We start from the raw sequence: 15930 nt of genomic DNA, 5'->3' as shown, positions 1-15930 counted from the left end.
GAAGCACAGAAACTAAGCTTACCCATGAAAGTAGTACCATTAAGAATGGCATATTACTGAGGCATGCAGGGAAGTTGTATTGCAGCTGCCTGGCTTTAACCTGTTATCTTAAAGCGGATTTTGTGTTCAGATTGGCTGTTTGGCATCTTTTACTGGTAGTAAAAGGAAAAGTTCCTCACAACAGAGACTTGGAATCAGTGCAATACCATTCTTCACTTGGATGCTTTTTCTACATTTAATTCTGTAATCTCCGTGTGTGGGAAGGGGGAGTGTGATGGGCATCTCTGAAAACACGGTCAAGCTTCAATGAGCAAGAATGTTTAAAAACTGTGTTTATCTTGTTTGCAAGTGGCATATCTTCTGGGTCCTTTCAGTACTTACAAGAACTGGAACTGCTTAGTTCTTCTTTATGGTTATCACTCTCATGCATGATGACACTTTGAATCAGCCAAGAGACACACAAGTGAAGCCATTGATATATGATACTTAGCCTTTTCAGTAGACACTGGGACTTGTGTGAATTTATTGACTGTATTTGGATTTTAATTCTTGTGGTTTCAAACTTTTTTCTTTGCACATACCAGAACATCCTTCTCCTCTCCTCAGTTTAAATCCAAGTCAGCTCTTTTGAATGAGTCTTTTTTTTCTTAGCCAAAAAAGCAACCTAGTGGTTTATAAAACTCAGATCCCTTATTGTAACCACTCTTCACACAGATTTTTTTTCTTTTTTTTATTTTTTTCCACCAAGTAGTTACTTCAAGTTTTCTTTTGTTGGCTCTTCGACTAGGAATGTTCTTGAAACTATTTCTTGGGTTTCTACAGATTAACTTAGCAATGTTTTTGGATCTCATCTTCAATTCCTCTGGCTTTCTCTTTTAAGTATATTTTTTTTAGCATGCATGTCTGTGTAATATAGCTCTCTAACATACATGGTAACTCCGCCTTGGGGGGGGCAAATATAAATTGTGTAATATGTAGTAGAACCATATGACTTTGTAGGGTTGCCTCTGTGACAGGCGAGCTGCTCCAGTACATGTATTCCTGAATCACATACAAAAATGTACGCTTTTACCCTTATACTTAGAATATTATTGGAATAATGTGTCAGTGTCTCATCTAGTGTTAAGATAAGTTAACATAGTTGTTATGCTGAATTGCCTTAAATGAAGATCTGGTCCTCCATGTTCTTGTGCAGCATTTCCTTGTTTAAAAGCAAACCAAAGAAGAGTAGCACAGGAAATTAATTCAATGGGTAGCACATTATTTAGGGGGGGAGGGAAGGGGATAAGGCTGCTTTAATTTATCTCCATTACCAAAATTTAACTTTGCTTCTGCATTAGGTTATCAGCTTAATTCAGCTGAATGCGTGGATATTCGTCTGAAGCGTGTTGTTCCTGACCATTATTGTCATTACTATCCAGAAAATAAGAAACCAAAGCCCAAGCTAAAAGAATGCAACATGGATCCCTGCCCATCTAGGTTTGTGTGAAAAATAAATTTGAGTGTGTGATACAGTCAGTTACTAAGGAACGAACAATCGTGTTTACTTCATTTCAGTTCTTTTCCTCTTTAAGGCTACTTAATCTTGGTTGATTATTGCACGCGTTAAAGGCTGATGTCTGGCACCACTGCCAATAGATTTGTGACACTTCTTCGATGTTGCAGAATAGGAGACTTCGCTTTATACAGAGATATTGTAAATATTAATTTGTCTGTTCAAGGTCTAATTCTACTTTATGTCTTTTGCTGAGTGGTATAGCACTAGTACAAGGATTTTGTGCCATTGTGTGAGGAGGACAGATTCTTTGCCTGCTTTTGGATTTATTGATTCCGCCATTCAGGATTTCTCATTAGAGAGGCAGTAGCTCCAGTTCTCAGTCAGCATGCAAGTTTTGCACATGGTTTAACTTGGTTTATTCATCTGCATACTGTAAAAGTTTCATTTTTTTATTTGTACTCTGGAGTTGACACTTAATTGTTAAAGTTTCGGGGGGTTGTATTTTTACACTAAGAATTTTTTTTAAAAATCATTCAAAGTAAATATACTTGTAGTACAAATACCACAGAATATTATTGCCAAATTATAAAGGCTATAGTATACATAAATTGTATTGAATTGCACTACAGTATTTCAAACTAACTTTTGGATTGTCTGGTGAGGTTTCCTGGCTGTACTAAAGAATCTTAAAATAACATCACAGTATCAAGTCCCAGAACCTCACATTAATATGCCAGCTGGCCGAGCTAGAGTTATATGCAAGAAGAAAAGGAAACACTCTCAATGGATTTCATTTCCTATAGCTAAACTGTCCATTTCCTTTCATTCCTGTTGAACATAATTGTTGATAGTGACCTCTAACAGTTATATATGTGCAGACTTTCAAGTTTTTTCCTGAAGAGTGGGTCACTATACGGAGTAGTAAGACTTCAGTAATGCTTAATGGCAACGGGTGCCAAATGTTGCAAAGCTGGAATGGGGAAATTAGGGAAAGAAAGGGCATAATTACCTTCTTCTGTGTAATTTGGCTTATACAGACAGAAAAAGGGAAGTACTACTGGATATAATACCGTATTTCTTAGTATTGGAAGTAAGGCTTTATGCCTGCTCTATGCTGTGCAGTTCAAATAAACAGCTCTAGAAGGGTCCTAAGCACCATTCAGGACCTATCTAGGATTAATCCTGTGATGCATTTATTTCACTGCCACTCAGAGGTCTTTGTTACAGATATAAGTATGTAACTGTTTTCTTGTTAATAAAGTAGACAGACCTGAAGGATCACTGATAATAAATTTCTCTGCTGAAGGCTTGCTCACTTAATATTTTTTTAATAGTATGAAGTGGAGAAGAGGTAAGATTATATGAGTCACAGTTTGCCATAAGGGTAATGTGTAATGAATGTAAGATTCCCTCATTTCACATTGGGAATTGATTACTTTAAGCATGATCACATAAAAGCATGTACTTGACGTACAGTCTCGGGTATGAGAAATAATGACGCAATATTTATTTTGTTGACAGTGATGGATTTAAAGAAATCATGCCCTATGATCACTTCCAGCCACTTCCTCGGTATGTATAATCCGGATAGCATATGTGTCAGCATTACCAAATTTTCACTGCAAACATACTATTTGAGTACTAAGGTCACGGAACATCTTCTAACTTTTCCTGTACAGGAAAGCAAGTTTCTAGCAATCCTGTACATTTTTGAATTTGAATTTTGAATTTGAATTACAATTTTTGAAGCTTGTGATTTATTTCAGTGTGCTCTGGATGCTTAGCTTAACAGCGAGTGGTTAACCTACTCTTCTTGAAAATATTGATGTGGAAGGTTTTAGAATAATGAGTTGTCCCCCTAAGCTTTCTCCTACTGTAGTGCTGAGAAGAGCATCTCCTTTACAATGCATGTATGAATTCTTGTCTTGGAATCTTGGAAGGTTTTTATTTTGAAGATGTATTCAATGAATGTATTCTTTCATAGAACAGGGCTCTAGAAATTCTTTTTCCCTTGAGAGGTCTCATTCTTCTGCTCTTTTTTAGACCTACACTCTATTTATTGACATCAAGGCTGACATGTCACTTTAAAGATACTTAGTTGTCTGAATATCTATTGCCTAAACTTAAGTCATCAGAGCATGGTTTTTTGCCTTTTTTTTTTTTTTACCTGAATCAATCATAAGAATGTAAAACTTCTCTGGAAGGCCTAGGTGTTTTGTAAAGAATGGTAGGACTAAAAAGCATTGAGCCAGATTTACTGTTAATGTAAATTATAGTTGATGGAGTTAGATGCATATTTATCTGAGCTGAACCTCTGCTTTATTATGTCATGAAATGAATAATGTGTATTTTTCTAAAGAAGTAAAGATATGAAGTAATAAGAATGAACTCATAGACTTGCACGGCTCAGTGGAGCTACTGATTACAGCTGATATAAATGTCATAGTTTATTTCTGTAGCAGTTTATGCTTGTTGTGGATCTGCTGTCCTGTGATGTACTTTGGCTTTCATACATAAATTGAGGTTTTTTTTCTCTACGGCTTTATCCTGTAAAGTTCCACTATTGTATGCTGTGTCTCTCCCCTTCCATTTCTTCTGCCAATTCCTTTGTACTTCAGATCTCCTCTGGAACTCAGCACAATTTATTTACATGAGTATTTCATCTTCTGAACTGCTCAGGGCTTGGAGACCAGTTGGAAGAGAAATTTAATCCCCCTTTCTGCACTTTACTCTGCTCAGCACTTTTGCATGACACTGTGGTGAGATAGAATATGTCTGCGATAAAGTTGTGGGCAGGTTTTCTTATTTCAATCACTGAGAACTACAGACAAAGGCCCACCTCATTTCGACACCTCAGTGTGTCCTGTCCAAAGGCCCACCTCATTTCGACACCTCAGTGTGTCCTGTCAGAAGATATCATGGTCTTCCTGGGTGAAGCTCAGGAGTAAGAACTGTAAGGTAGCAGATGGCCAAGCAGGACTCAGAGTTGGTGCCAGCAGGAAAGACAGAGAGGAAACAGGCTGTGTTCCACTGGGAGGGTGCATAAAGAAACACAATGAAGATGTAAAAGCACCTTTTCTTGCTGGAATTTCTGAAAGAAAACAACAGCTGAAACAGCTGGTTTGTATACCTGCATCAGGAGGGGAATCTGGTCCAGCACAGCTGCTGGTCTTGCTTCAGTGTAGCAGGATATATTTTCTCTGTGCTGTTGCCTGTCAAGTAACTGCAATGCATTAGTCTGTGCCAGGGGCTTCTTCCACCTTTTCTTTTTGCTTTTTCTTTTCTTACCTATTTCTTACATGCTAACCCAAGACTGTTCTTGCAAAGCAGGCCGAAAACCAAAGTACTGCAGATATGCTTCAGCAAAGCTGTAGAGACTCCTTCACCTTGACCAGCAGTCATACATCACACCTCCTACATAACAAGAGGGCCATGTGGAGGCCTGCTTTGCACTCCTGTGGCGTTTACCACTACTTTCCCATTCACACAAGGAAGTTGTGGGAAAGTCATGGTGCGCACCGCAAGATCTTGAAAGAGTTCTCCTGTGGCTAGAGTTGTAAATGCCCCACTGAAATATTTTTACAGATGGAGAATTCTTTTGAAATAAATATAAAAATTTCCCAGGATGAAAATTTTCCTTTAAAGCTTTTGGAAAGCCTCCATCTATTTCAGACTTGTTGGACTGTTGAGGATCCCTTGACAGCTGTGGGTTCTGGAAAGTATCTCCTTGACTGCTTGCCCAAGACCCCCCTTTTCCCCAGTAGCCATGGACCTCACTCCATCTTGAAAATGCTTATGGGAGTGTGGGATCTGGAGTGTGTTCGAAACTGATGAGATAAAGAAAAACAACTATAAAACTTCATGCTATAAACACTTGCAAGGCTAGTATTACGCATAGCACAGTGAGCTTTACATATATAAATCCATGAGCTACTAATTCATTGAACAGTTAATTGCTCTTTAGTTCCTGACTTTTTTTTAAGAAAATGAGTTAACACTGGCTATTCATTTAAGTCAAAGAAAAGTGTAACTGATGCTCTTCAAATGTATTTTGTACTTGTGATATGATATCAGTATCTGGGCATACAGCTTTATTCTGAGTGCTTTGGAGTATATACTCTACGGTTAATGTTCCATGGCTTGCTGTATGTTTCATACTCATTCTTCTGTTGAGCCTGATCATGATTAATATGTTTTTGTAGGCAATTTAATGAATTGCTTAAAATAAGACCTGTCCTTGATTTACCTGCTGTATCGCAGAAAGTGGGTAGTAATTACTTACATTTACCTTTCATTTATAGGCCTTTGCTTCACCTACTTTGAGATTATGGCTTCCTTTATGATAGCTAAATAATGCTAGATGAATTGATTTTGGCAGGATATTGTAGTGCTTGCTGAATCCATTGTTCATAACGGATATAATTTTTTACATGATCCTTTCTGAGCCCCTGCAGTTGTAATAGGAATAGGTCTTAAACTAACAAGACGTTGATGAACCACAAGATGTGCTGCAGGGTGCTATAATTTCCCAGGCTTTAGCTTTGATTTGGGTGGGTGGTGGAAGGAAAGCAAGAGCTAGGAGGTAAAGGGTGAGAAGAAATTGCATGGGGGTCAGTGGAACCTATAGACAAATGCTGTGATAGAAACTTGCTGTCTCTAAACATGACAGGAGCAGGAGGACATGACTGAAGTTAGTTTTTGTTGAGAAGTGATTGCTTAAATGTACATTCATAAGACATAAATGACACAGAGTTTGTAACTTAAAAACATTAATGTAATTCTCACTTCAGATGGTGCAGCACTTTCCATCTTTATTGTAGTTAGGTCTGAGTTCTTGGATAGATGTCCATTTTGAAGACATTCCCTCCTAGCAGGTTGTTTGTCATCCCTCTGTTGGAGGCTACTACCCCAGAGCTCTGCTGGTTGTTAGGGCTGTGCGAGTTTTTATTAATCTGTTCATCGCCCTGCTTCAGGAGAAATCACCTACGTTAGCCAAAGCAGCTGAAATGGATGAGCAGCTGCCTTTTGCTTGAAGCAAGTTGGAAAGTGCAAATACATTCAATGGCATTTCAATGAGGGTGGAAAACTCTTGCAGAACTGCAGTGGTGACCAGCCAAATGGTACCTGTCACAATTTAATTTGTTCACAGTCCTTATGGATGAAGACAGTTTGGAATGAAATGGCTGGTTTTACCCAAAGCAAGTATTAGAGTTCCCATAAAAATCCTTTCATGAACAGACTTTTTAAGGGTAGTCTGCATGATGTGGGCAGTGATGAGCAACTGTGGGTAATAACACCCTCAGTCAGCACAGCCAGATCTGTCTTTGTCTTTTGACTTTGTATGATCTCAAGTACATATGCTTTTCAGTCTCTGACAATGGTAGTAAGAGCATATGTGACCATGTAAATTAACTGTGAAAAATATCCTATTTAGATGATTTAGACTATTTGCAAGTAAAATCATTCCAGTAATCGAACTCAGTATACTCTAGGGTCTTTAACTCATGTATGAGAGTAAGATTTTCAGTTATTTTGGGAAATGTACTTAAATTTACAGTTCTATTTTTCTTCTCATTTTCACATGAATTTAAGCCTAGAATAATGCAAGGTAGCTCTCTAATTCAATGTATTTGTATTTAGTGTGTGGTAAGAATCCAGCAAGCAAATTATCAGTGGGTTTTAATGACACTAAGGTTGGATTCAGTATTTTGCACTTTTAATAGAGGTGAGTGGAATAAAAAATAGCCTTATTTTTAATATATGTGAGTTCTTTTTCCAGGTGGGAACATAACCCTTGGACTGCTTGTTCAGTTTCCTGTGGAGGTGGTATTCAGAGGAGAAGTTTTGTCTGTGTAGAGGAGACCATTCATGGGGAGATACTGCAAGTGGAAGAATGGAAATGCATGTATGCCCCTAAGCCCAAAGTCATTCAAACCTGCAATCTGTTTGATTGTCCAAAATGGGTGGCAATGGAATGGTCTCAAGTAAGTTCAAAGTAATTTGGACCTTTATTCTCATTTTCTAAAGAAAGCCTCTAGTCTTGTGTCACCATGTATTTGTGAGCATAGGGCTATTGGAAAAATATAGCCCTGCAAGCACTAGGTAATTTGGCTTGATAGTCAAAATGTTAACATGTCTGTGTGGAGAAAAACGCATATAGAATTATTTATGCTGGTTGAATTCCTGCTTTACACAGAGGAGAAATTAGAGCCAAAGGCTGGGCCCCTTCGCAAACAGGTTGTTTGTCTCTCGGTTCTTGATAAATGTAATATTTCACTGCATATAATAGCTAAAGGCATGTCTGTCTAGGGGCTGACATATCTGCAAGGGTGATTTTCCAGTGTTATTACCTTTCATTATAGTAACAAGAACATAAAGCCAACTTATCTTGGCTGTAGTTATCTGATACAGTCAGATAGCTCAACACTTCTATAATTCCTTAGTTCATCCAAATGACATCACTGACATGAAGTGAAGAAACTGTTCTTGCAGCACGTCTGACCCAGCTTTAACTGAAAATGACCACTGTGAGAGAGCATATTCTCAGTACATCGCCACCTCTGTTTCAGACTGTTGCCAATCAGATAAGCTTTACAGAACCCCAAGAAACCACTTGCATTCCCAAAACTTAGAAATTTTTTCCAGCATCAACCATTTCTTTATATACCTAGCAAAGCAGGGACAAATACATATGTCTCTGATACCTGACTGATTGTGGAAAAACTTTAGCGAACACATCATCAGTACTTCTAACTTGCCTTTTAACAGTATTTGTAAATGTAATGAAAAAGAAACAGCGTGAGATGGTTGCGTTGTCTCCTGCAGTGCACGGTGACCTGTGGCCGAGGCTTGCGTTACCGAGTAGTGCTGTGTATCGACCACCGTGGGCAGCATGTCGGTGGTTGTAATCCACAACTTAAACTACACATAAAAGAAGAGTGCATCGTGCCAATACCATGTTACAAGCCAAAAGGTAACTGGAATTTTGTCTGGGTCTGTTATTGCTTTACATTTTTGTTAAGAGAATTAAAAGCCCCTGGTAACCTTTTTCAGAAATGCCAGAAGCTGGAATTTACTAGGACTTATTTCAGTCTTGGCAGGAAAAAGCGTTTTAATTATTGGTGCTAGGAAAAGTGCCCTGCTGATATTTTTTGCTGATAATGTGGCCAGACAGTCACGAGGTGAACATGCTAACTAAATCTATACATCCTGGTCACATTGTGAAAACCAGAATTAACGAGTTCAACATGTGGAGGAGGAGTTGTTCAATAATGAAACAGAAGGGATACTCCGTATGTATCACCTGCGATCTTGTTCCTTTACATCTCACTAAATGTGTCAACATTCTCAGTGGCCCTCATCAGTTCATTAAGTTATAATCAAACTGCTTTCCTTCTCTGTCCTCCACTTCTGCATATTTAAAAGATCTGTAACAATGATGTAAATTGACAAAAATTCTCTAAAAAAGTTAGTAAGGCTTAAAAGAGTAGCTGGGAAAGTGAAAATAAAAGACAAAGATGAGATGGGAAGCTAGTATGTCTTGTCCGTTGCTCATTTCTGTCCCTCTGGGCCCAGAAAATTTTAGCGGGTGCTGCTCCCATGCTTCCAGTTTGTATTTGAAAGGCTGTATTTCAGACCTTCACAACTCACCATAAAGATTTACATAGAAAAAGTGAAGGCTCTCTGTAGACAACCCTATGTTTCTCTTCAGGATGTTTTCATACTCTAGAGAATTCTTCAAGCAGAAAACTATTCAGGGTTAAACCATAGAATAGAACCTAGCACTGCAATTTTAAGAACCTTCTTCTGGGGTTTTACTTAAGTTTGGAGGCACAGATCCTCAACTGGCTTACAGTACTCCAAGAAAAAACATCACAGAAGTGTAGGATGTATAGACAGACAAAAGCAGCCAGTGAAGTTTCCAATTTTGAGAAAGCTGGCTAAGTCAGCAAAACCCCCGATTTTCTGTGAAAATTTTATAATCAAGCCGGTCTATCTGGAGAACAACATATGTTTGCTATGCTCTGGCTTCTTTTCCAGCTATAAAGTTATTATGATAATCAATTACACTGAGATATTAGCTGCAGTCTACTTGAAACTGCCTGCATTTGGGGAAGATGAGGGAAGGAAGTAGAATTAATGGTACTCTCTCAGTGAAAAGGGGTGTCAGAATGGAGCTCAAACATCATGAGGATATTTTCTAGTAAATTATGTTTTATTATCCAGTATATCTTTATTCAAAAGCATTAGATCAATAGACAATGTAAAGTGTGAACTACTAAGGAGAATAATGCTAATATCTACATGTTGCTTTGATTTTGGAGAATTACTGAATGGTTGGGTTTTTTTCTCTACCAGAAAAAAGTCCTGTGGAAGCAAAATTGCCATGGTTTAAGCAGGCACATGAAATGGAAGACACCAGAACAGTTTCAGAAGAGCCAGCGTAAGTACATTGTCTTTTACAGTGAAGAAACATTTTTGACATATTTTCTAGATCATCTGGAATGACTGTTGCTATGCAGTTTGCTTGAGAGTTGGCCCTCCTTGGGAGATGAGTTGTGTTGTGAGCTGTTCCTAATTTTATATCTCAATTGCTTTGCTTCTGGAGATCCAGTTCTGGATGACACAGTGCTACTCTATTACAGTGTCCCTATATCATTCAAGCAATGCACAGGGATCTTAATTTAGCCTAATTAAGCCCTAATTAATGCACGTGGAAGCATTTCAGCAGATGTAAATGATATAAATTGAGCTTTACCCCAGTCATTGCTGTTACCTCAGGAATGTAGTGGTTGTATTAAAAATTAAGAGGTACTTTGTAGGGTTGCCAGGATTTGCATAAAGAAAGTGAGAAAAATCTGCTGATCTCTGAGCTTAGCTGAATCTATGGGGATAACTTGTGATATTTTACACGTGTGTGTGTGTGAAATCTGGATTTTGTGATACCTCTTAAAAGCTGATGGGGGTAAACCTCACAACTTTCAAGTCCTGGGGATGAAAGCATAACTTAAATCTAGCTACACTTGTTCCTGTCCCTTGTATGTTAGGGCATCTACACAATTGCTTGTATCCCCTGTTTATGTTTCATGCATGTGTGTACCTAATATATTAAATATATAATATATAATTTCTAGAAAGTATTAACTTTCTTTAAGATTTTCAAAAGAGATTTTGAACAGTATTCTGTTGTGCTTAGCCAAATTCTGCACTAATTTGTAGTAATATTAGTTTAAAATAATTTAGATGAGCTTACTGAAGTTACTTTGGATTTATATTGCTCTGAGAGCAGAGTGTGCCCCATAACTTCTTATTTCTCTTCCTCCACCTAGCTCTTCCTGATTTTTGGCACACATGCACAAACAGGTGTTATAATGAGTAATAAAATCTTTACACCTGCACTGACTCACAGAAGAAACCTCTTGCCAAACAGGTGTTTGCATAGTTATGGTGACTGTACTTTAAACTTTTCACTGCTCTAGCCTCTCAAGTCAAGTGTCAACCTACTGTGAGTGGTTATTTCACTCTCCAGATTGGTGGCCCTGAATTCAGGCAGGGAAGTAGCAAAGATATAAAAATAAAGTGTGATCTTTGAAGAGGGTGATGCAATCAAATGTGCATGTTGAATTTCCGCATATCAGAATGAAGGTATATGAGGCCACCTCTAAAGAGGATTCAGCACGAAGCTATAAAGAAAATGATCTCTAACATTACAAAATCATGCTGTGGCAACTGTGAGCTAATGTAGTCTCTAGGTTTTTAAGATTCTTCAGCAGCAGTCTGACAGAACAAGCAGAGAGGACTGGCAGGAACACAGCATGCTAGTTCAGAGTATATTTAGAATATAATAGAGCTGAGCCGGAAACTTTGTAATAGGTTCCCTTGTACCTTGTCCTTACAAAGAAAGCAGTTATTCATGCCTTCTTAGACATGACCAATGTATTCCACAGCAGCCTCACAGTGTGAATGCAGCCATGTGTTTGAGTTCTCAGTGCATGTCCTGTCACAGCTGTGCAGTTTTGCAGTTTCCTGGACTTTTGTTCTTCTTCACTTACTCTGGAGACCAAGAATTTCCTCATCTTTCATTCACAATCCTAATCCTGTCCTGAGACTCCTTCATATTTTCTGGAAGCATCTTCACCTAAGTCTGAAAGGTTTCTCCAGCCACTTCTTGCTGATTACTGCTCTGCCATCCTTCTCTTCACAGAGGTGTTGCTGAGGTGCTGTGCTTTCCTAGTCTGGGTACACTGGGCTCTCCTGGCACCCGGCTGTAATGCTGCAGCCAGATTTGCCTTTAATTTCTTTTTACCTGTCTTCTGCTGCCACCTCCTCTTACTTTATTCTTCTAAGGAAGCTGGCAGGTAAGAAGAAAATCAAAATGACTGATACCTGACTTCATCCCCTTTTGCAGATTGCCTGCTGGTCATGTGGGCAGTGGTTTGCAAAGAGAGCAATTTCTCACTAGACGTTTTAAATCTTATGCCCAAACTGCTACTGTCTTTTAGCTGGAGTGAGATTTTTGGGTCAGGGTTTAGGATTTAAAAAGAAACTGTAACAATAGGTTGTTACTTGTCCCAGAGAAAATTATAACAAGACTTCCTGCTGGTTTGGATCTGTTTAACTTTGTTTTCTGTAATTTACACATGGCACAGTGATAACTCATAGCCCACCTCTGCCTAGCAGGAGGCTTATGATTTCCTTGGTAAAATGCCATCACTTTTAATTTCAGTTATTCTCTTGTCATTCAAACTTAAACCACAATATGAGGTCTCAACTTCTAGTCCATCCTTTTATTACAACTGTCTTTCTATGCTTTTGTGTGATATTTTAGTTGATAATGAATAAGAGAATAAATGCAGCTGTGTTTTAGAACCCACAAACGATGGATATGCCAAAAGTAGCTTGTGGAAGATAAATACTTCTGCCACTGTGGTCTACCGTGGCTGGTGTTCCTGAATTTACGTAGAGGGGGAACATTCAAAGCTTCTTTTTTTTTATTATTAGCAAAATAAAAAATGAATGCCCTTAAAGTGAGGCCAAGAAAAATGTAGGTCTGACCTTTTTAGTTTTTAGTGGCGGAATGTGGTGACAGTTGATACCAATCATTATTTTAAATGTTCTTCCCTCGAGCCTTCTTAGTTACAGTGGGATTCGTAGAGAAGCTCCGGTAAGGTTTTTGCATCCTTTTTATTAATCATAAGTTAAAGAAATAGACTCCTCAACTGCCTTTCCCTGTCATGGTTTAGGACAAAACTAAAATGCTTTCAAACGTGATATATTTGTTCAGCAACCTGAGCTAAAAAGTAATCACTAGGTTTGTGGAGTTGCACTCGCTGAATATGAAATGCAGTCTCTCTTGTAAAGGTTGCCGCTCACCACGTTTGAGTCATTTTCACAGAAATGTCCCCATCGTGCCTTTGGTGATAGAGATTTACACTTTTTTCACAGCTGCTTCTCTGAAAATGGGCTGGTGATTTGGTCCTACACATTACGCTTGAGGTTGATAAAACCCGGCAGCACAGCTCTGCTTAGGGCAGGCAAGGGTGCTGCTTCGGGGATCGGTAGGGTGCCAGCGTTGTGGAAGTTCTGCCCCAGTAAGCAGCCAACATTTTAGATGCTTCTGTAAAGTTTTATCCAGGCCCCTTGGCGCAGTAGGATTGGACTGGAAATATCACAAAAGCAGCCTTTTTTTCAGGATTTAGGCATTTCCTGTCTTAACTGAAAGCAAGAACTGCAGGCATGAGGAAAATAAAATAAAAAAAATATTAAGAGACATCATGTTTTCCAAGTCTTTAGAAAGCTGCAGAGGGCTGCACTGAGTTAAGTTTTCAGTTCAGGTCTGATTCAGTTGGGTTGGGCTGTTCTGTCCCATTTTTATCATCAGTAGTTTAGGTCACTGCTTCATTTTCCAGGTCATCCTTTTTTGGAGCATGCCAGGTGAATGCAGATTTCCATTGGTGTGAGGCTGATAGCACTGCAGCATGGACATACTCTCCACTGCATCTGTAGTGTGTACATCATTTATACCTGCGCAGATGGTTATAGGAGCATTTAATTTCTACAATGCACTGGGAAGAACGGCTACACAAAAAGGCTGATTGTGAAAAGCTGTGCCTGCTCAGATTTGCATTTTTCCATTCTTTTCCTTTTTTTGATCGGAACGGGAGTCTCATCTATAAACTTAGTTAAAGATCCCAGAAAATTTTCAAAGATACCACCATCCTATCCATTCCATTATAAATTCTTGGTGATCTACGAGGCATCATAATGCAAGTGCTTTGATGCTTCTTAATCCTCATCTGAGATCACTCTGAGTGTATGCCCATGAAAGAGTGAATTTGCTTGAGGGAAATATTGTGACCAAAGCATTGCCACATTTGTGCTGTGAGTGGCACTGAGTCAAAAATATATCACCTCTGAGGTTGATGGAATTTGCTTTAATGATCTGTTGCAGGCTTTGGTTGTGCACGTTAAAAAAGAAAAATAAAAAAAATAACCTGCCTCAACTCAAAATTTAGGTATAACACCGACTTCTGGAGCTCTGTCACTGTCCAGTCCGTTCCTTGCTCTATTTTGTATTAGCAGACTCCATTGGCTTATGTTGAAGGTACATAAAGCATGACTTTAACATGGTCATCCTTTGAAAAGTTCTATAATTTAGGATTTTAGTAGCTAAATAGTCATGTGACTAGTTGAGCAAATGCCAAGGTAGAATAAAAAGTATTTTGGGTGGGTTTTGTTTTTTAATCTTGCACTTTGTTGAAAAATACCAAACTGATATTCAACAGGAAAACCTCAATTATAACATAGGCTTGCTGTAAGGCAAAGAAAATGTCTTAGAATTTTCTGAGTTTCCTTATAAATCAATTGGTTGCTGAATGAAAGGATTGCTGTGGTTCAAAATTTCCTTTCTTTTACACAGGATTTCAAAAGAATGCATCATACATTATTTTTGGAATGTTTTAATGCACTCAACTGACAGTATACAAAACTAACACTAATTTCTGGTATGCTGCTGTCATACTTTTCCAAAAAAAAGTTATTTGCTTTTAGACTGTAAACTGTTAGGTGAGATCAGAACACCAATCAACTCTTTTCGACTATAAATGTCCATCAATTTTATTTTTCCAATTAGGTACATAACTACAACTGGACTTGTACAGTTTTTTTTACATAGAAGGAGAGCAAAGCCATAATTTTGTTAAGACTACGCACAACAGCCTTGGTCCAATAAAACACTTAAAAACAAGTTTAACTCTGAAGACTTTATAGTCCTATTGACTTCAAAGGACTGCTAACATGCTTGTAGTTAGGCACGTGCTCAAGCATTTTGTTGGATAAGGGTGATTTTCCCATGGCCACCCTAGGTAGTTTGTACAGCTGTCTTTGAAAAGACTATGAGATCTGATGTTTCAAGTTTAAGCTGATTTTAAATGCTGGGGTAGGAGAAAGCGTTCATTGACAGCTTTTCCCACAGATGTTCAGTCAGAATTTGTTATCAAAAGCATCTGGACAATGACCCATGGCAGCTGGGCTGTCGGACTGGATGGGCTGTTGGGCTGCACCGGTATGGTATTTACTCAGATTTTATCACTGCAGGACATAACCATCCACCATTTTGATAATACTCTTCCAATAAAAATCAATCTCATCATCTACTTCAAAGGTAGTCAGAGTTGTGAAGTGATGACCAGTTGCAGTTTTCCTTGGTTTCAGGAGGAGCTTGGGATACTGTGCCCTTTACCGAAGTCTGTCAAGGACCAGTGAGCTCAAACAAAAAGTTTGAGGCTCTGTTCTAGGAAACTTTGAAGTGATGGGCTTTGATATCTTTATTTATCTTCATAGTAGAGTTGTAAAGGTACTACTTCAACATTTGCTTAAAGAATAACCAGTTACCTTGTAACATTCATTGGAAATGGGAATAGTCTTTTCCACAGGAGACAGGCTGTCTTGGGGTCAATCCCAAGCACGGCTTGAGCGACTACCCCAAGGACTGAGTTAGAGTACCCTTATGGGTTACCCACTCATCTGTTCTGCTTTTTTTTTGATCTGATTCTTCCCCTGTATATATAGGCAAGAAATTATTGGTTCAAGGTGATAAACTGCCTACAGAATCAACCACAGTGTTGACATTTTTCTATGCTTACTGTTTATGCAGAGTGTAAATACTGATTTTTGTCTTACACAACTGTTCTTATATCTGTAAGGGCAGCTTTCCTGCAGTACAGAGAAAGATAATTCTTAATCAAAGATAAGAAGAAAATCTTTGAATCCTAATTTGGGTATTTCCTTCCAAATACGTGTTTAGCATTTGTCAAATATATCCACCTGTATCTCCCGTTTGTGTCTTGATCATCAGCTGCATTTGGACATATAAAGAGCAACAGAAACCTTTTGAAAAAATGTCCTATGAAACTCTGTATTTGATTTCTGAT

The 15930-nt window shown here is 38.4% G+C and overlaps 1 protein-coding gene across 5 annotated transcripts in view; it reads left to right on the top strand.

Moving 5' to 3' along the window:
• ADAMTSL3 (ADAMTS like 3) overlaps positions 1-15930 on the top strand; it is a 193064-nt gene that overhangs the window by 132580 nt on the left and 44554 nt on the right. For all 5 annotated transcript variants that reach the window (XM_064456285.1, XM_064456287.1, XM_064456283.1 and 2 more), the window contains 5 exons: positions 1341-1479; positions 3020-3070; positions 7278-7482; positions 8324-8471; positions 9857-9941. In XM_064456285.1, coding sequence (XP_064312355.1) covers positions 1341-1479; positions 3020-3070; positions 7278-7482; positions 8324-8471; positions 9857-9941 — 628 coding nt within the window. The remainder of the gene's footprint in view (positions 1-1340; positions 1480-3019; positions 3071-7277; positions 7483-8323; positions 8472-9856; positions 9942-15930) is intronic.

This window comes from Phalacrocorax carbo, chromosome 7, assembly GCF_963921805.1.
Source record: "Phalacrocorax carbo chromosome 7, bPhaCar2.1, whole genome shotgun sequence".
Lineage (NCBI taxonomy): Eukaryota > Metazoa > Chordata > Aves > Suliformes > Phalacrocoracidae > Phalacrocorax > Phalacrocorax carbo.
The sequence above is the reverse complement of the archived record's forward strand: the minus strand, read 5'-3'. Positions and strand labels throughout refer to the sequence as shown.